Genomic DNA, 20,301 nt, shown 5'->3' on the forward strand with positions numbered 1-20,301 from the left:
CTGCTGTGTAATGTGAAGCATAGTGGATTTTCAGTTTTCTTTTAAATGAACCAAGTTGTTTATTTCAGTCCGGGATCCCAGCCTTGCCCCTGGAGAGGATTAGTGGGAACTTGCGGAGAGGTTTACCTTCCATAAAAAAGGCTGAGTCAACTCTGTAGATCACTGGGCAGCTTACGTCGAATTTCTGCAGACCGGCGTGGAGAGAGTCCAGTCACCACAGGAGCTAGTGTGCTCGGTACTGAGCTTTCTCTCTTTCTCCGGCACAGTGCGTGTCCAGTGCACTGCTCACCTTTACCTAGAACAACGGGTGGACACACATATTGACAACAGTAGACCCCACTCCCAGGCACCACCAACGCCCTCTCCTTTCCGAGCGGCTTCTATTTAATTTACTTTTTATGTAATTTCCTTCCTCCTGCCTTTTTTCCTTTTCTTGAGGGTACCCATTTATTGTTTTAATGTTTCTTTCAATATTTCACAATCCGTATAGTTTTCTGTTTTAAAAATATACCTGAGTGCACGTATATTTATGCATTTTTTTTAAAGACTATGAGTCACACACACCCCCACCCCCGCACATTGCTTGAAATAATTACAGAGCTACAGGAATTTGAACATTGAAGCGTTCGAATACCCTTCGTCAAGTTTTCTGCCTTGGTCACATGTTAGTTCACAAACGTAGGATATGTAAAACCAAACAGAAACGTGACACCGGTATGCTGCCTCTGTGGGGGTTCTCCGCCATCACAGGTGCGGGCTTATGCAATTACTAACACAGCTGTGGAGTTGAGGAGGCCAGCCGAGCGTCTGGAAGGGCGCTTAGCTCCCCTGTGGGCCTTTTCACTTAGCAGTGTACAGTGCTGCCAGGCAGAGCGGGCAGGTACAGAAAGCTGGGTGATTCACCAGCGCTGAGAGTCACAGTTTGTTTTGCAGGTGTCCAAGCAGGCTAAGGAGTTCCTGGAGTATGTGTACGAAGAGCCCCTGATCGACATCCAGCAGGAGAACCCCATGCTGTACCTGCATGCCGAGCCGCTGGCCACTGTGGTGCGGCTGCGGCAGCGGTTGAAATCACTCCGAGCCTACCTGTTCAGCTGCCGGGCGGCGGTGGCAGAGGATCTGCGCCGAAGGTAAGTCATTGAGTGCCAGCCCGGGAAGACAGTCAGGTGCCCCTTAGCTTCTTTCCTGGGCAGCCCTTTTCCAGGTCTGTGTGCCTCCCTTCACCATTGACCTCTCCTGCCCCTGGCTCATTTCACTTTCACCTTCTACCTCAGTCATTTGAGCAAAAATGAACATCCCTGCTCAGCCTAACTCTAAGGCTTTGAGCCTGAAAGTGAGTGCTCCCCACCAGTGTGTTACTCTGCTGTCATAACCAGCTGGGTTTTCCACAGGTCACATCCGCAGGCTTTAGAACTTTCCCAGTTTTGTTTTTTTTTTTTTTTTTTGGTTTTTGTTTGTTTGCTTGTTTTTGTTTTTTGTTTTTGGATTTTTAGAGACAGGGTTTCTCTGTGGAGCCTTGGCTGCCCTGGACTCACAATGTAGACCAGGCTGACCTCGAACTCAAGAGAGATCTGCCTGCCTCTGCCTCCCAGAGTGGACCACCATGCTGGGCATTTTCCCAGGTTTTACTTGCTGTTTATCATATGTAAACATGAGCAAGCCTGAAATATTTCACAATTAAAAAGCACTTTAATGTAAAACATTAGCCAAGTCTTTTTTTCTGTGCAAAAAATATATATATACAAATTTGGTAAGTGCTGCTAACAAAAAAGTGTGCATTAAAACACATATCCTAGGCTTCTCCCCTTTACCTTGCTCTTGGTACAGACTGCTCTCTTGTATGTAACTGAGTCAGTCCGTAGTTCATCGAACACAAGGCCAAACCAAGCTGAGATCCTGAAAATGAAGTTAAAATGTGCTTGCTCTCATAAAATTCCTTCTTTTACAGTTGTATTTTTATGAGCACTTAAATTCTCACCTTTGGCATATTCAAACCAGTTTATACTTGAAATAATTATTGATGGCATGCATAAGTCCCTAAAATACCTTTTGATTTTTTTTATTTTAATAGAAATGACCAGCAGCATACATTAATCATAGTAAATGTTCTTGGATGTAAGCCCACCTGCATAAGAGCTTTGGAAAGAGCCAAAATGATAGAGTTTGCAGTTTGAGATCCAGTGAGACCAAAGAAACTGACATGCCCCAGGCATCTGAAGAAGACATTTTAGAGTGCGCTAAATGAGAATAGTGAAAGGCATGTGCTATGCAGGTGAGCTCTTATGAAATAGTATGGAAAAGACAGATGTCATGGAGTGAGATACTTCTCATTCAGTTACATAGTTGTTTTCCCGAAAGCTAAAGACTTAATTTCAGATCTGAATTTTAAAAGCCTAGAGCTTTTCTGGGGGTGGGGGCTGGAGAGATGGCTCAGCAGTAGAAAGCGCTTGCTTGTACTCCTAGCACCCAGCGTAAAGGCTAACAACTGTCTGTAACCCCCATTCCATGGAGCCTACACCTTCTTCGGGTGGGCAGTGCACACACATGCATGCAGGCAAAACCCCAGTGCGTCCTCATGAGTTAAAACTAAATACATCAGAAAAAGATTTTCAGGACTATCTTTGGAAGACAGTAGAATTCTGTGTTTCCTGTTCATTTAGCCACTGAATTAGATAAAAACATCCTTTTAGCCCTCAAAATATTCTTATTTGCTACGTTAGTACTATTTGAATTTGCTCAGAGCTTGTGTTTCTTGCACCTATACTTGCGGATGATATGAAAATCTACACCTGGGAATCCTATTAGATACTCTTCCATGATAGCGTTTAGCTTTGGTTAAAGTATTTTAAACAGGCCATGCATTTGGAAATTAAATAGATGGCCCCTCCTCTTACGGATGACCAATAGTCTCCATTCCAGCAGCCCAGTGGCTTGTCACTATGTACTACGCCTTCTAAGCCAGACCACCAAGAGAAAAGTGGAAGTTTAAGACAAATGCCTTGAGAGGCTTTTTCTAAAACCATGAGAATGAAGACAGCAAGCCTCTTTTTATTCATTTCTTTCTTCTGGGCTTGCTCATGGCTGTTATGTAAGCTGCATACAGTTTTGAGTGGCTTGATAGAGCCAGGGAAGGAACAGAAACGCAGATGGGTATTACATGTCAGTTGAGACCACTGAGCAGTGAATGAGAGTAGTCACCTAGTGAGGAAGACATTATCTGGTTCTTTCTCCTTGCTTCCCTGTTTGTCTCTTACTATGATCTCTGTCCCATCCATCCAGACCTATCAAGGGCCTGAATGAATAAATTAGTGAAATAACTGATCAAACCAGTCAAAATATTCTGTCAGGCCTCTCTCTAGAGAAGGCCAGGCTATCTTGGGGCTTAGAGTACACATAACTCTTTTTTTCTTCCTGCTTAAAGCTATTTTGAAACCTTGTCTTGCTAAACTCCAATCTTGCTGCATTTAAAAATACCCACTGCAGTTTCTGAGATAACTGTTAGAGCTTTCCTCTCCCAGAATTGCTAGAATACCTTTATATTAATCTAGCTAATACCACTTTTCCCTCTCCAATCAAACCTTTACATTAGATGCATTATTAAAGTTCACGTAGGGCATTAAAGTCTGCCCAGGTGTAGCCAGGTATATTGTTCTGCTTTCTCTCACACCGTCCGTGTACTTCAAACAAAGACCGTTGTTCCACTCAGGATAGTCACAGTAGTGGGAATGAAACATATTTGCATAACTGAAGCGTTCACAACAGTGCTGGTCCATAGTAGGCGCTCAGTATACACTCAGTATACTGTTATTAATGGCGCTTTCATATCATATTGTTCTTACATCTGACTTCAAAAACCTTTGATAAAGTGGTCCACTTAAAAGCCACCCCGATGTCCTCTCTGCCAGGGCAGTGCAGTTCTGGTGCTGTATGGGGAAAGAAGCACACAGGGAAGTGTTGTAGAAAGCTACTGTGTGTCTGCGTGTGACAGGCTCACCCGAGGGCCGGCGAGGAGATGATGTTTCCCAGCGAACCTTACAAGAAGCCCATTCTTTCTGTTTAGTTTCCTTTTTCTTAGATTCCCTACACGTAGGCACATTAAGACGAGGTTGGGGATAGTACTGTTGAATCCCAGGACTTAGATAGGTGGAGTTAAGAGGGTCAGGAATTCAAGGTTGTCATTGGCTGTCTAGTATATTCAAGGCTAGTGTGGGCTACCAAAGATCCTGTCCCAATAAAATACGGCACACACCTGTAATCCCTACATTTATGAGGCTAAGGCAAGAAGAGTGCCAATTCGAAGCCATTCTGTTACATAGAGTGTGAGGTCAGCCAGGCTATGTTGCAAGACCCTGTTTACACAAACAAGCAAACAGAATAAAGAAGGGGGCCAAATGGGTAACAGCACTTGCTTCCAAGTCTGACAACCTGAGTTTGATCCCCAGAACCCATGTGGTAAAGGAGAGAACCAGTACCTACAAACCTGTCCTTAGACTTTCACATGCCTCCATGGCACAAACGTGTGTGCACACACATGCACACAAAGTGAATTTAAAAAGGAAAAAAAATAAGTTCACTAGCGATCAATAGTACTCTACCGCTTTCTTTTTATAAGTCAAAGTTGTGAGTGGTCCTTTTATATTATTTCAAATCGTTTTGACCTCTGTTGAAATATGGCTGTTCAATGCAACAATCTCGCAGACTTTCTGAGGTGACAGTATGTCCTAGAGCAACCTGTATGTAATTCCCATTCTGCTATCTTCTGTGTCTCTAAATATAGCTGTAAGTAGGAAAGGGGGTTTTAACTACTTAGCAAGCTAAAATTCCCATTTTCAGAGTCACTTCACACCTTTCATTTCTATAGAAATGAGATTTGTTTAAGAAACAAAATGAGCCAGCAATATCTTTCAAGATACCAGGCTTATTCACAGTGTGCATTTTAGGTCCCTCTTCCAGCAGAGGCCAGAGCATCTTGGCAGGGAAAGGGAACCAAGCCAGTTAAGGGAGAATGAATGTCCCCACAGGGCAAGGTGCTGATGGGCAATGGGGAAACAACAACAAAAATAGCAGAGAATGTGATTGCTAACTGCTCATAAAGACATTTTCTTCCTGCCTGGTTTTACCTCAGAATGAGAGTGGTCATTAATCACCAGCAAGTAGGCCCAACATGCCGAAGACCTGTCAGCACCGTATAAACAGAGTAAAGCAAACTGTTAATATTGCTGTCGCGAGAAAACTGGAAACAGACTGATTAATCGTATTGGCGCTTGACCGCCAGGGAGCCAACTTCGGTCTCTGCCTTATTAGGGAAGTCACAGTTTGCTTTTAGGCCCCTTGTTATTATGACTGTACGGTTCTCATCCTCACTGTTTTTGTTATTGTTGTTAAATGGATGTCTTGTTCTTGAATCTCTGCTGCAAATCTTGACTGGCAGCACTGATTAGTTTAGAAAGAGTCAGTGTCTTCCATGAGGCCTAAAATGTTTACAGTGCTGACAGTTCTCTCTTTCTGATGACTCCCAGATGGTGACCCTGCTGAATTAGCTCAAGGCCTTGTTAACTTTTTGTTAGAAGAGTTATTTATCGTGTCCACACATGAGGTGTGTGAAGAACACTGGGAAATCTCGGCAGTGTCAGGAAGCATAGGATCAGTAGCCATTAAGGGACATGTTTTGGAGGGACATGTTCAACTAAACTGGGAGCTAGGAGGATAGGTGTAAATCAGAGGTGCCAGACAAGAGGCACCTCAACACTAAACTTGGCCAACAGACCTGTTTTGTTTGGCTTTACAGGGATGACTTCTGCTAAGCTCTGAACATTTTAAAAGTAGGAGTTGCTCACATAATGTGCACACACACACACACACACACACACACACGTTGAGCATGGTATTGTGCTTTTGAATCTAGAAACTCCTAGGGAAGATGAGAGACGGATCCAAGAAAATCCTTGGAAGCTCACAGGCCAACCAGCCTGGCATATGACAGAGAAGAACAATAAAAATGAGGCCTTGTCATTCTCCTTACACCCTCCCCCACCAAATGGTGGAAGGTAAGAACTGATCCCTAAGGTTGTCCTATGACCTTTACTCCGTGGTACACACTTATAATCACATACATACATGCACACATATCATACACAGTCACACCACTTACACAAAGTAAATAAAAAACAAGGATTTTTATGTATACACAGATCCAGCTTCCTGCTTCTCTTTGAATTTCAGAAGCTCTCATTGCACAGAGCTTCTCTTATTTTTATGTAGCAGCAATCTGCTTTAGATATAGGACTCTCACTTAACTGCAGTTTCCACTACTCCTGTTGTCCCTTCCAGCACAGCAGCTCCTGGAAGATGGAATTCCTGTTAGGTTTCTTAATCCCAGCCCATCTCATTCATTCATAGTAGTTCCAGGGTTTTGTGAGCATTTGAGGGTTTTGTTTTGTTTTGTTTTTTGTTTTTTTATCCCTGGATTCATAAGCTTAAATGATAATAGTGTGTTTTGGATACTAGAGCTGGCTCCCATTTCAGGTTGGGGGTATCAAAGGTTGGCAGCAGTCTTAGATTTTGTTTTATCAAAAGACAAACATGAAGGCGCTTATAGAACTAGTAGAAACAACACTAGGTCAACTTGGACATTCCCGACAGGGTGGGTTAGGGCGCCCCAGTTCTTGTGCTAGGCTGGAACAACAAGCATTTCCCAGACATTTGTTGTTCATTTCCCAGAAAGACTGCATCTGGTCCACCAAGACGGAAGAGGGGAGCAAAGTAATAAAGAGAGAGCACCTGTGCAGGTGGAGTTGTAGGGCCTGAAGTTAGGCATTCCTGCCCCAGAGCTCACCTTTGTACCAGCTGTCGGAGCTGGTCGTCTCACCTGTAATGAGGAAGTCAAAAGATAAGGAAGAGTACCTGGAACAGTGTATGTGCTCCGCAGTTTTAGCTCCCATTTTCAAGTAAGTGCCGATACTCAGGTAGGAGACAAGATACAAGCAAGGAGGAAGAGGCAGAAGGACGCCGAGCCTGGAGGCATCAACAGTGTGGGTCTTCTATGTAAAGAGTGTATCAGGAGGCCTTCCCAGATGTGGAGTGTGGCCCTGCAGTGGTGGCACAGAGGGATCCCTCAGAGGTCGTACTTTGATTCCCTCCAGCACCGTTAACGGATGCCTTCCCCTTTAGTTTTCTTCACCTGGATAATCAAAAACAAACGCAGAAGAGCCTCTTCCCCATCACTGCCTAAGCTGTGTCTTCAGGCATTCCTTTGACTTCTAAAACTTTGTAGAAAATCTTTATTTTCTCTTTGCTCAGTAACTTACTTGACCCCTTGCTGGGAATTGCATTCTTTGAAGACATTGTGACTTGTGCAGGCTCCTGTTTCACTGACCTTCTGGCCACTGGGGCTACACTTTCCTGTGTGTCTCATCTTCATGACCTTCTTTATCCTCCAGCTGTTGGAGTTTCGCCTTCTCGGAACCCTTGCTGCCTCCATGCCTTCCTGCAGCTCCCAACAGAGGAGTGAGAGGCAACATCTCCACTGCCTTTCTTCATGTTTCTAGTCCCCCACTGGAGTCTGTGCTGCAACTCTTTGCATGTTGGGAGGTGCCATTTCCTCAGGATCCTTGATGATCAGGGAGAGTCATGATCCGTCTGTCTACAAGTCTACAGTGACTGGACGAGACTACAAGCTTGTATCTTTAGCTGCCTACTGCTTATTTCCACTGACATGTCCACAACAATCACTGAAGCCTGAAAAATACACCCACTATCCATTTCACTTAATTTCACATCATTTCTTACTTTTCTGTACTCTGAACTTTGTTTTTAAGCTTTGCTTTAATATTCACTAAGAGCTAGTCACATGGTTCCTTTACTTTTTGTTCCTGTCACCCCCTGGGTCTAGCCTCTCATCACCTGTTTCTCTAGTTTGCTAATTGGGAAGGCTGGATCCTCTGACTAGTCCAGGTAACAGCCATTCAACCATAGAACAGACTGACTCCCCTGCATATATAGTTCAGCTCCCTGGAGAATATAACAGCACTCCCATTGGCCATCTGATTCCTGTGACGTGACTGTGACCTCCGAGTATGGCTTCCTCTTTTACATGGCCCTTGGTGGATCGTAGACACCCCCCCAGCAAAAATACAATGCTTATTTCCTTGACACACCACTTGCTCAGTGCTGCCTCTTCCTGTCCCTTCGGTGATAGCTTCCAACAGAGTTCACCAGGACCCCCCAGTTGATGTTTAGGTGCCCAGGCCCTTTAAATCTCTTCAGATGCATCTCCTATCTTGTTGACCCCTGGAAGGCTCTTGGAGGAGAAGATTATTCTGCTCTTTCTTAGAGCCTAAGCTAGAAGCCTTCGTCGGCTGTGCAATAAGAGCTTATAAATCATTAAAATTATGCCATCTGTTTTCCAGAATAACTTGCAATTATTAGGATTCTTATCGATAAGAGGGACTTTCCTGGAAAGCTGTGGTTTTCTTTATAGCACATAGGACAAAGGACACTTAGAAAAGAAGGAAAGGATAGCAACTGGAAGGTTCTCTGACTTGCCCACAGTGAAAGGCTGGTGAGCAGCAGAGTCCAGTTGGAGCCGTGTTTTCTCATGCTCCGGAGGTCTCCATACTCTTTAAAAAATGTGCATCAGACAAGGTTTTTCTATGTGGCTGGCTCTCACTATGTAGCATAGACTGACCTTGAACTGATAGTGATCCTCCCAGATGGTATTGCCATTCCTGGCTCGTGCTTCTGAGAGAATTGTCTTTCACTCCTCCGAAGCCATGACTGAGATCCTCTAGAACACTGTAAAGAAAGACAGGATGGACATACAGAGATGGGGAGCGGGGAGTAAGATGGCTGACTGCTCTGTGCCTGGGCTCACTAGCAGGCTGTCATCCCTGGGGAGCCAGGCAGGACTGCTGGCTTAGTGCCAGAAAGTACATTTTCTATAGGTCACCGTTTACCAGACCTTTCTATTTCTCAGACCTGGAAACTTAAAACAAAAGTATGGCAGTATCTACAGGGTTTCTTTATGTATGTCTCTAGCTAAAACAGATAATAAAAACAAAATATTGTTTCTTATATTTCATATAAGAATATAATAACATTAAAAAACCCAAGGCAACCTCAAATCAAACAACTTTAGAAAAGAAAATCAATTTTAAAATTTTTTCTTTTAGAAAAAGAAAGTTCCTTCTCATTTTATCTTAGATCACTGAAAACATCATCTAGGCCATCGCCAGCTGTTGAATAAGCGTTTCTTAATTCTTTTCTGAGCACTGAAATCATTAGGTTCTGGGAAATTTACAATGCTGTTTGAGTATTTCCCATTCTCTGTCATTGAAAGTATGAGTTGGGTCTTGATATGGCTGATAAATCCAAAGTGTCCATTTTGAAATAAGTCTCAACTATTTTCTTTCTCATGCTGGTCGGGAGCCATTGGTACTCTCAAGCCCATATTGCTGGTTACTCAGAACAGCACTGGGTCACTTGTCAGGGAAGGGAATTGTGGCTATTGTTTGTCAAGTCCTTTTGGCTGAATGGTCTGCAGCAGCACACTGACCAGACTTTCTTCTTCCTCATAATTCTCCTTTTCCTGTTTCACATCTTATTTGACTACTATGTCTAGTCTGAGTTTCCACTGAAATGTTAGTTTTGCTAAGCAGTGAGAGCTTTCTGTCATGAAGGCCACCATTTTTATCAACATTGTCCTATCTGTTGTAGAAATTACAAAAAGAGTATTGGGCTGTATATTATTTATTATTAGCTGTAAGATTATCACAGCAATGTTATTTAACTCACTATCACAAATAACAACACACAGACGTTTTATAATTGCCTTATTTACCTTGTACCAGGCCGGTACTCCTACCTGCACTGTCTCAATCACTTCACCATCCATCTCCCAGCCCCCATCCAATGCCATCCTCCTTAACCATCCTATCTTCCATCCATATCATATAAATACTTGCTTTTATTCTTCATCTGGGCCTTTTCACACCATTATTGTAGTCCTGCGGCCCAAGCGGTGTTTTCTCCAGGCTCACCCATCCTGGCATCCTCCTCCTCCCTCTCTTCCCGTGATTCCTCATGGGATCTCCAGAGCTGGGAACCTTAGCCATATCTACCTCATTCTGCCCTGCCCAGGTATAGGCTGTTTCACTAGCCAATCAGGTATGATGACTTAGGCAGGTTTACACAGAGGGCCAGTAACTAGCATCAGATCAACCTCCAGCACCTATCAGACTCATTTTGCATCCCCTTCTGTTTTACCCAGAATTACAGTTTTTTTCTAGTGAGTTCACTAGAAGTGTGAGGCTAGATCCAGAGGATGAAATAGCCTTTTCACATTTTTAATATCTCAAATTTACTATGTCCAAACCAAGCTCATAAAAAACCTGTCCCACCTCCTATTGCAAACCACCCTTTTTCCTGTATCACTTAAGGACACCTCCATCCATCCATCTTTCCGGCCAGACACCTTCCTCTTGGCAAACTCTAATAGCTTCAGCTTCAAACCATATCTCATCTTTCCCATTTTCAATGCTGACCTGGGTCCAAGGCACCACTGTGTTCTCCTGGATTATTGCAGTCCCTGCTCCCCTACTTCAGTCTGTTTTTAGGATTCTGGCTGCAGCTAACATGCAGATTGGATGATGTCACTTCTGGCCCGACTGACTGGCCTTTCACTCCAGTTTGGAGCCAAAGCTGTGCACAGTCTTGTCCCCATTAGTCTCTGTCTTACCTCCTACCACTTCCTGCCTCTGTCCCAGTCGAACTGGCTTTTCTGTTGGTCCTTAAACACACTAGGAAGGCTCCTTCCTGAGTTTCTGTACCACCTGCTTGCTCATCTGTTCTAGATTTTTATGCAGCTATCACTTTAAAGAAGCACGCTTGACTGTATTTTAAATTCCCACCAGTGTGCCCCCCCATCCCTCCTGTCTTCTCTCATGGCCTATTCACAGACAGCATGGTACAGTATTTTGTCTGTCTCCCTGTCTTAAGGTACAAAGGTTGTCCTTTGTTGCAAATATTCTTTAGCTGTTTCCCCAAAAGGTGAGCAACACTGAGTCAAAGCATTTTATCTGAATTGCTCACTGCTGTATCCCCAGGACCTGGAACAGTACCTGATCCAGAGTAGAGAAGTATTAAATACTTGTTGAATAAGTTCATTAAGCACATAAAGTACTGCTATCAAGATTCTGGCAACTTCATTTGTTCAACTGGGTTTTGCTTATTACATAGATATGATTCATCATAGAAAACAAAAATAAGAAAGCACCTTCTGTTGTTCTGCTTCTTTCTGAGCACTGTTTTCTACAATATTTTCTGTGTAAATGCTTTTTTTTAAAATGGTTTTATGGTATTTTTTTCCATGTAATCTTGTCAGTTAGTGTCTCAATCTGTACTCAAGTCATTGCAGTCCTCCTGTTTCAGCCTCCCAAGTTCTGGGATTATGGGTCTGAGGTACTATGCCTAGGTAAACATCTTTCATGTCAGTAAATGTCTTTTAAAATCATGAAATGCTGAGCAAAACCGCTATTTTTTGTGTTCTTAAATGTGAAAGAATGTTATTTTTAGAAAATATACTCAACAGGAGTCGTGGTGAACAATGAGAGGGTAGACTGTCTTCATACAGATGCTGGGTAGATGGCTCTGCAGGCTGAGTATTTGCCATACACCATGACAACCTGAGTTAAGTCCCACCCACAGAGAGGCTGGGCATGGTCGTGTGGGTCTGTTACCCAGTGCTGGTGGGATGACAGGAAGGTCCTCAGGCTCACCGGCCAGGCAGCTTAGCAGAAGCAGTGAGTTCCAAGTTCAGGGAAAGACCTTGTCTCAAACTATGTACAGAGAAATGGAGGAAGAGAGCCAGTATCAACCTCTGGTGCCCAATTGAACAAACACGAATGAACACACATACACACAAACAGAGTTGGAGAAAAAATATGCCTAATTTAAGAGTCTAGTTTATTATGAACACAAAGTTCTTAAAATCCACACACATTATTTGCTGTGTCTCTGATCTTAAGATGCCTCGTTACAAAAATGAGATCTAAGTGCGCAAAATGAAGTTAATACTGAATTTTAGAAGAATAAGCTCATTAGCAACAGTATTATCATGAAGTGTGTGTGTGTCTGTGAGTGTGTGTGTCCAGACATTCACATGCTATGGTGCCTGTGTGGAGGTCAGGCTTTCTCCTTCGCCTCATGGGATCTGGGAACCAGGGGTCAAGCTGCAGCCCTCAGGCCAGTGCACAGCCCCTCCACCAGCTGAGCCGGCTCACTGGGCTGGTACTCTCCCTGAAACAGCATCATTAAAGACCAGTCATTGATTACTACTTGAAGTATATTAGTAGCACTTTTTTATGCTCAGTATATGAACATGAATTTTTAAAAGCCTCTGGAGTATTTATTAGCCAGGCCTTTATGGCCAGTTTCAACTTAGTTAATTTAAACTGTCACTAACACGAATCTACCAGGGCTCAGAAACTATAAAACATAGACGCCATTTTGATAACGTTTGAAAGCAACTATCCTTAGTTTGCATCATAAGTGATTTTTCTTTCAGACCAACTCTAGAAATAGTTGGCAAATTGTCTGTCTCCTATTCTCCTGTATTACCTCCCTTCTATGACTTTCTCCAGAAGTTTCATTCAGGCAAAAATATGTACTAGATAGATATCTCTTGTATTAGGACACGCCTGTATCATAAATCTAAAATAGCGCTAGAGATTGCCTGTAAGAGAGTGCCATGCCATAGTAAACAGATGAATGAGCTTCGGGAAAGGAGTGCTGGGAAGGTGTATAGTAATTGTACTAAACTATGTACATACATAACTCCTTACTGAAAAATTCTTCAAAAATTAGGAAGTAATTTTTTTTCTTTTTCCAAAATTAAATGAACTATGTATCATATACCTAAAATCTTTTCTGGAACATTGTAGGAAAAGTCTGACATTCTTGCTCCTATTTAAACTACTTTAGGAATTTGAACTGCAGATTATAAAAGAGATGTGATCTGTCACTGTTATAGCCAGGCCCCAGAATAATCACAGCCCAAATTACTTCCCAGGCATCACTACTCCTGTCTGTAGATTGTTGCTAAGTAGCTTACATACTTTCTGAATAACTAGGGAGAGAAAACCCTTATTTCTTGTTAGTCTCTACTCAGATATAATACCGTGTTCAAGCTTGCCACTTTTTCAACCAATGAGATTAGCAAAATAAGGTATCTAGAGAAATGATTGAAGCTTATTTCTTCCGTGTGGGTTCTCATCGAAATATCTGCCTTTGATTTCAAATTGTTTTTCCATTAGCTCGGAGCATGGCTGGACGCATGAGTCCTCTCCACATCTAGCCTAATGTAACTATTTCAAGAGAGTTTGCAGCTCATATCACGGACACCAAATTGCTCTTCCTGGGATGCCTCACAGTGCTTTTTACAGACTTCGATGTGGGTGCAAAGTCACAATGGCTCTTGCAACTCAATACAAATTACCTACCCTGGATCATATATTCCTGAAAAAAGACAGTAGTAATATGTGAATAAATGGCTTCTTTATAAATTATCCTTTACTCACCTCCATCTATTTTTCTTTGAGACCCTTATTATTCAGAATCAAATTCTGGAGGTCTGCATTTGCCATTATCTCTTTTTTGTGTGTACATGAATATGTATGGTGTAAATTTCTTCTTTAAAGCCTGTTTAAATTGAGATGATTCCATTGTAATACCTCTGTTCACTTTAATCTTGTGTGTGTGTGTGTGTGTGTGTGTGTGTGTGTGTGTGTGTGTGTGCGCGCGCGCACGCGTCAAGGCTAGAGTCCAGTCTAGGGGTGTTGTTCTTCGGGAGCCTTGTTTTTGAGACACTGTCTGGGCTCTCACTGACCTGGGCTCACTGATTTGGCTATCCTGGTTGGCCAGTGAACTTCAGGGCCCTTTCTGTGGCCACCCCCACCAACACTGGAAGTACTGTAACTACATCTCACTTTTTAAAAAATATGTTTTTTATTCTTTTGGCAGTTCTGTACATGCATATACTGAACAAATTATTTTTACCCTATTACCTTCTTTCTTTGAAAGCTTTCTTCCCAAAAAGCCCCTTCCACTTTTGTGTGTGTGTGTGTGTGTGTGTGTGTGTGTGTGTGTGTGTGTTAGGGTTGCTTGAAGGAGAGTGGGCAGGAGGTTATTTACTAGAATATGGGCGACTTATGGGTGCTATTAAAGAAAGTGACACCTCCTCCCCAGCCATGGTTAACTGCCAGGTGTCCTTGAGGGCTTGAAGAGATGACTTGAGCCAGTCTCCTATGATGACATGCTGACAGGCCAGTGTTGTGCTTCTCTTGTGTTTGCACAAACAGTGGGTTTGTGGGTGGCCAGCACATACTGTCCAGAAGACATGTTTTTATAGCACACTTCCCTGTTCTCCAGTTCTTCCATCCTTTTTATCCCCCTTCCAACAAGTTTCCTAAGCCTAGGAGAGGGTGATACACCGTCCTGCTGAGGGCTGAGGATGTCACGGTTCCTTACCGCCAGCACTGAGGCCACTCCCAGTTTCTGTGTCAGTCACTTTCCTTGCAACACAAACTTCTCTGAGAAGGCTAAGAGCTGCAGCAAGCTCTGAGTATTTAGAAGGCACTTTGATCACATATTCTTTTAGCAAGACAATCGTAGTGAGTTTCTCTAGGGCCTGTTATCTCTCCAGGGACCAGTTCTTGACCAGGTTGACCAAGTCTGTGTTGTGTTCTCTTCTGTGGGTCAGGCCTTGAATCCAACCTGGAAGCAATTGGTTACCCGCATAACATTTAGTACCTGGCATTTTTATGTGTGTTCTGGGGATTGAACTCAAGTCCTCGTGCGTATACAGCAGGAAGCCTACCATCTAAGCCCTCTTTCCAGCCCCAGTCTTTGGGTTTTTAAGTCCCAGTTGCATATCTCTGAGAACTGAGCTTCCTGGAAAAAAAAAAAAAAAAAAAAAATATATACATATATATATATATATATATATATATATATATATATATATATATATCAGAATCTTGTGAAGAGCCGACTTCCCTCAGAGCCTAACTCTGTCCCTTTTCTGTCATGAGTATTGGAGTTGGTTGGAAGTTGAAGTCCTCAGAAATTAGTCAGGTTAAATGATTATTGATTTATTTAACATAATGCCATAGAACAAAATGAAATGAGGTTCCCTAGCTTTTTTTTTTTTTTTTGTTAAGACTTCTGTCTTTGATTTCATAGGCAATTATCTCTGAATGTTTAACCCCAAGTGTCAGCTAATATAAGGGCTCTGAATCATATATGACCTTTTTCCTTTTTAGTTTTCATCTTTTCTCACTTTTCTCATTAGAACAAGCTATAAACGAAGCCTAAGTTACCTTCCCAGTATGTCAGACAATTCCAAAGATAATAAAATAGAACTATTGGTACTAGACCTGGGTGTGCTAGTTGATGGCTGTGGTTCTTTAGCAGGATTCTTCAATATTCTTTGGTACCAGAGAACTTGATATTGCTACTCATCAGTGATGTGATTTCCTTTGATGGATGAGACAGATGTGGCGTTGATTTTCCTTATCTCTTTTGTTCTTTGGCTTGAGTGTCAGGACCAGCTAGATGAATGTGCATTGCCATGCACGTGGTTGGCTGCTGCAGAAGTGCTGCTGGGCCTGATGATTGATAGCATTATAGTGCAGGGAGGTCACTTCTTACATAGAAAGCTCCAAGCCTAGTAGCCTCACCTGAAAACAAAAGAAATCTTTTGCAGCAGGGGTCCTGTTTACCAAAGGACTGCTACGTCAGATAACCTTTGCTGGGTTTACAGCTTTGAGTTCCCAATTTAGAAGTTACATAGGATAAATTAATAAATAATACTTTTTACATAGCATTTTAGTAAAAATTAGAAGCATTTCAATTAAGAGAGTCTCTCTCTCTCTCTCTCTCTCTCTCTCTCTGTGTGTGTGTGTGTGTGTGTGTGTGTGTGTGTGTGTGTGTGTGCACATACAAGACCCTTCCAGTTGGCTTCACATTCTCTTTACTGGGCAGGGGCCAGGCTCTGATATGACCCCTATTTCTGTGTTCCTGCTTCTGTATTAGCTTCTTTATTTTACATCTAAATATGCCCAACTCTCTCCCAGTCTTTAAAGAAGGAATTTTTTCTCAATCCTATATCCTTCTTTAGCAATGGCCCACTTTCTCTCCTTTCTTTTAAAGTTAAGTTCTGAAAAGAGTCATCTACTGTCCTCACCCCTCTGAGATCTTACTGTCTTCCTCCTTCCCCAAAACCATAATCCCAGGTCACTGACGAATTCCTGTTTGCTAACAGGCACATGAGTGTCTTACTCATGTTCTTAGGCCTTCCCAGCTCCTCTTGTGCTGTGGAGGCTTTCTTGCCCTTGAGGCGCTCCCTTCCTCTGTCCCCTGATGCAGTCCTTCTGTGTCAAAGTGCTCCTTCCTAGGCTTCTCCCTGTAAAGAGCCTTTCTGGCACTGTATCTCAAGGGTACAGTATTTTCTGTTTCCCAGGTGTGCTGTCCTGGGCTCTTTTATAATTGTAGCTCCACCTAAAACCCACAGGCTGGAGACAGGGTAGCTCAGGAGCCTCCATTTGGCCACTCCATCTAGTTCCCATCTTCTCCTCCATCAGCTCAGGCAACCTCCCCAGCAAGAGCACCCTCTCCCTCTGTGAGCAAGCACAGCTTCTGGTGACATACTTGACTTAGTGGAGAAACTGAGTCATGCAGGCCTCTGTGGCTCACCATGACCTGAAGGTTGAGGAGAGGATTGTTCTGGTGGAAGGTCCCACTTTCTAACCCTTTAATTCTCCTTAGACCTCTTTATTTCTTAGTCTTTCCAACAAAAAAAAAAATTCTTCTCTTCAATCCCCTTCCTTCCCTTTTTGCTCACAGAGGTCTTTTAAAGTCAGCCCTCATCGTGTCATTGTCTTACTTAGGGCACTTCTGTGGCACCCCATTTCTTTTTAAGTTGATTCAGCCTGACAGTCAAGACAGACAACCAATAGCTGGCTACATTACTAACTCTCTAAGCTCCCACTCTGCGGTGTACCCTCCCAGACACAGAAACAGACAGAACTCCTCGCCCAGGACAGGCTGTCTAAAGCACCAGGCATGCTTCAACCTTTGAGTACCTACTGCTGTTCCTTCCACCTGGAACAACCATCCATCCTTCCACCTCCGTTCCCTCCCATTAGCCCCTCACTGCCCATTCTTTGAGGCTTTTCCTGCTGTGGTATCCTGCCGGTTTCCCTCACCCTGCATTTATATCTGTATGTTTAAAAACTATGTTTTCCAAGTCTTCATGGGCAGGCATACTGCCTGCTGCATACTGTGAGCCCAACATCTGCTTAATTCAATGAAGTATGTGCAGATGCTGGGTGTTGATTTTGTGTTCGTAAGCATAGTGACAGGTTGCAGAGGTATCTGTTAAATTCATGGTAGATAAAGTGATAAGTATTTTCTGATCAATGAATGCAGGTAGTTACCTATGCTTTATTGAATGTATTAATAGAAAAACTATTGCTGGCCTAAGTATCTTGAGGGGACACCAAAGTTTGCTTCTCAGACATGAGTGTCTCTACCAGCATATTCCATGAAATGACTGTATTCCCTCGGGTGCCTTCCCCTGGTCAGATCTGCTGCCTGAGCAAGCCCTGCCCATCAGGTTCTCTATAACCCACCTCCTATTCAGACCTGAAGGAGAAATGACCCCAGGCAGCCTTCCTAGTTCAGTCCATTTTCTCAAGGGCTTATATCTCCTGGTCCAGCTTGTATGACTCAAGCCCCAGTAGAGCAGCCCTTGGTGTCATATAGATGGGAAGTCTCCACAGCCTGCCTATCCTGATTTAGTGTTTGTGTCCTCACCCTGCCTTTCCTCTTGGTTAGTCTTCCTAAAGGAAACATTTAGAGAATATGTTCCCAGTTCAGTTTGCTGCCAAGGGAGAGAGGAGCAAGGGCCAACAAGTTTTATCTGCCTTGCTGCCCTGCTGTGGAAATCTATATGCCTCCTCTAGGCATAAGAGCATAGCCCTGGCTCTAAATGTCTGTAGGAAGATCCTCTCCTCTTTCATTTACATTAAAAAGCATCTCTTCAAAAGTTGCATGTTAATAGGTCCCACCTGCCCCTCCTAGGAAAATTTATTCTCTCATTTGGCGTCAGTGTTTTTATGTCATGACTTCCTTCCTCTTAGAGAGAAGGGCTGATTGACGTTATCTCTCTTAAAGTCTGTATTTTAGTGGCTACCACTAGATCTTTTGGACACACATCTTCTCCAGACACAGTAGACTCGTTTCCTTCATCTTTTCCGTACATATATTGCATTTTTCAATTTTTATGTCTGTCATGACTGACCGCATGTAAATTTTTTCAACACTGGAGCTTGATTTAGGGAGACAGTAGATGACAGGCTTCTGGGGGGGGGGCAGGACATACAGTGTCTCTTAAAAGGAGAGGGAAAATAAATTCATGCAGAATACATTTACACAGTAAGCAACATTAAATAAAGGCAGAATTACTTTTAGCTGCACAGATAATGCTGAAGGAACAATGGAGATGGCAGGCAGGAACCAGAATTGCTTACATAGTATGAAAAGAATAATGAACAGGGCTTGGAAGTAGGAAGAATCCAAGAAGGAGAAACTGGAAATTCTCATCAGTTGTGTTGTGTTCATTAAAGCAGCAAACCCAGCACCTACTATAAGACCTGCTTTATGCAGGTCAAATACAAGTGTTTGCTTGATTAGATAACTAAGGACTCTATCTATGGAGTTCAAGGACATACCAGGATGATTCAGTTTATACATAATTCTTGCAACCTATCTATTTCTGATGATAAAAGTGTTAGGATTTTGGACCAGCGAGAGCTTTAAGTATAGAAACCTAACAGATCTGCGACCTAGTGTTAGTCCTTGCTGTAGATTATGTCGATCACTTTCTTCAGGCTTTCTACACTGATAGATGCTTCTCTATGCCAATGGAAGTGCCAGATGGAATGGCAAGGTGACTGTCTAGCTCACACACGTGTGTCACTGTCTGTTTCTCAGCACTGCTGCCTCATTGCTTTAATTTGAGAGACTTCAGTATAGGCATTTATGTTTCAAGAAGATGATTCCTTCCATCCATTCCCAGCACCCTCTGTCTTTCCTATGAGAATATGACAGTGCCTGTTGTTACCCTTGGAATCCCACTAAGAGACCATGTCCTAGATTTTCTTTTCTACATGTGTTTGGGTCTCAAACCTACTTAAGTACATCCAACAGCAAGACCACAATCCATAAATACAGTGTTATATTCTGGAAAGGATCTTGGAGCAAAGAAACAACATTGCCAAAATAATTTGATTTGTGAAATTTAAATAAAGTCTGTAACTTCCATAGTCATTACTTGTTTAGTTTTGACCACTATCCTATGGCTATGTAAGTTGTAAGCATTCAGGGAAGTGGGATCAATGCTACAATGATGTGAGCATTTTACAAATAAAGAGGAAACATAGACAACAACTTACATATGAATCTCCTTATCAAAACATAATTTTTCCAGAATGAGAAAAATTACAGACCATCAGAGGATACATTTAGGTAATGCCAGACACCGGAACATAAAGCATTAACCCTTATCTATGCTCATCTCCCTTCCCCTTCAGTTTCTGCTCAGTCTGTTCCATCAATTCCCACAGCTCCAGCTATCCACTCTGTTCTGTTGTGAGAATGTCTGGCTCTTCTGCACCCCACACACCCTGTCTCTCTCTCTGGATATTTAACACATAGAGGCTAATTTGGTCATCTTCCCTCCTTGATAGCCTGCTCCCATGTTGGCCCGGGCATCACCATCCATACACCCACAGCAGATACGTGAGAGTTATCTTTGACTCCTTCATCATCTTCCATCCATTCTAAATGTTGTCGGTACTTAGAAAAATCTCGTATATGTGTACACCTGCCCCTTTCAATACCCCTCTGTCATTATCCCAGAAAGAGCTTCTAATACCTTGTCAGGGATACCTGACAGATACTCTCCATCTTCTCTGCTGCCCTTATAAAGAAGGCATGGGCTGGGTGTGGTGGTGCATGCCTATAATCCCAGCTCTCAGGGGAGACAGAGGCAGGCAGATCTCTGTGAGTTCGAGGCCAGCCTGGTCTACAAAGTGAGTCCAGACAGCTAAAGCTACATAGAGAAACCCTGTATTGAAATCAAAACAGAAAGAGACAGAGAGAGAGGGAGGGAGGGAGGGAGGGAGGGAGGGAGGGAGGGAGGAAGGAAGGAAGGAAGGAAGGAAGGAAGGAAGGAAGGAAGGAAGG

The 20,301-nt window shown here is 42.9% G+C and overlaps 1 protein-coding gene across 1 annotated transcript in view; it reads left to right on the top strand.

Annotated features, from left to right (window-relative positions):
- Nucleotides 1-20,301, top strand: part of Plekhm3 (pleckstrin homology domain containing M3) — a 163,638-nt gene that overhangs the window by 71,564 nt on the left and 71,773 nt on the right. The window contains exon 5 of the mRNA XM_055616780.1: nt 934-1,127. Within this exon, the coding sequence (XP_055472755.1) occupies nt 934-1,127 (194 nt within the window). The remainder of the gene's footprint in view (nt 1-933; nt 1,128-20,301) is intronic.

This window comes from Psammomys obesus, unplaced genomic scaffold (assembly GCF_907164565.1).
Source record: "Psammomys obesus unplaced genomic scaffold, mPsaObe1.curated_primary_1811, whole genome shotgun sequence".
In the NCBI taxonomy this organism is placed as follows: Eukaryota; Metazoa; Chordata; class Mammalia; order Rodentia; family Muridae; genus Psammomys; species Psammomys obesus.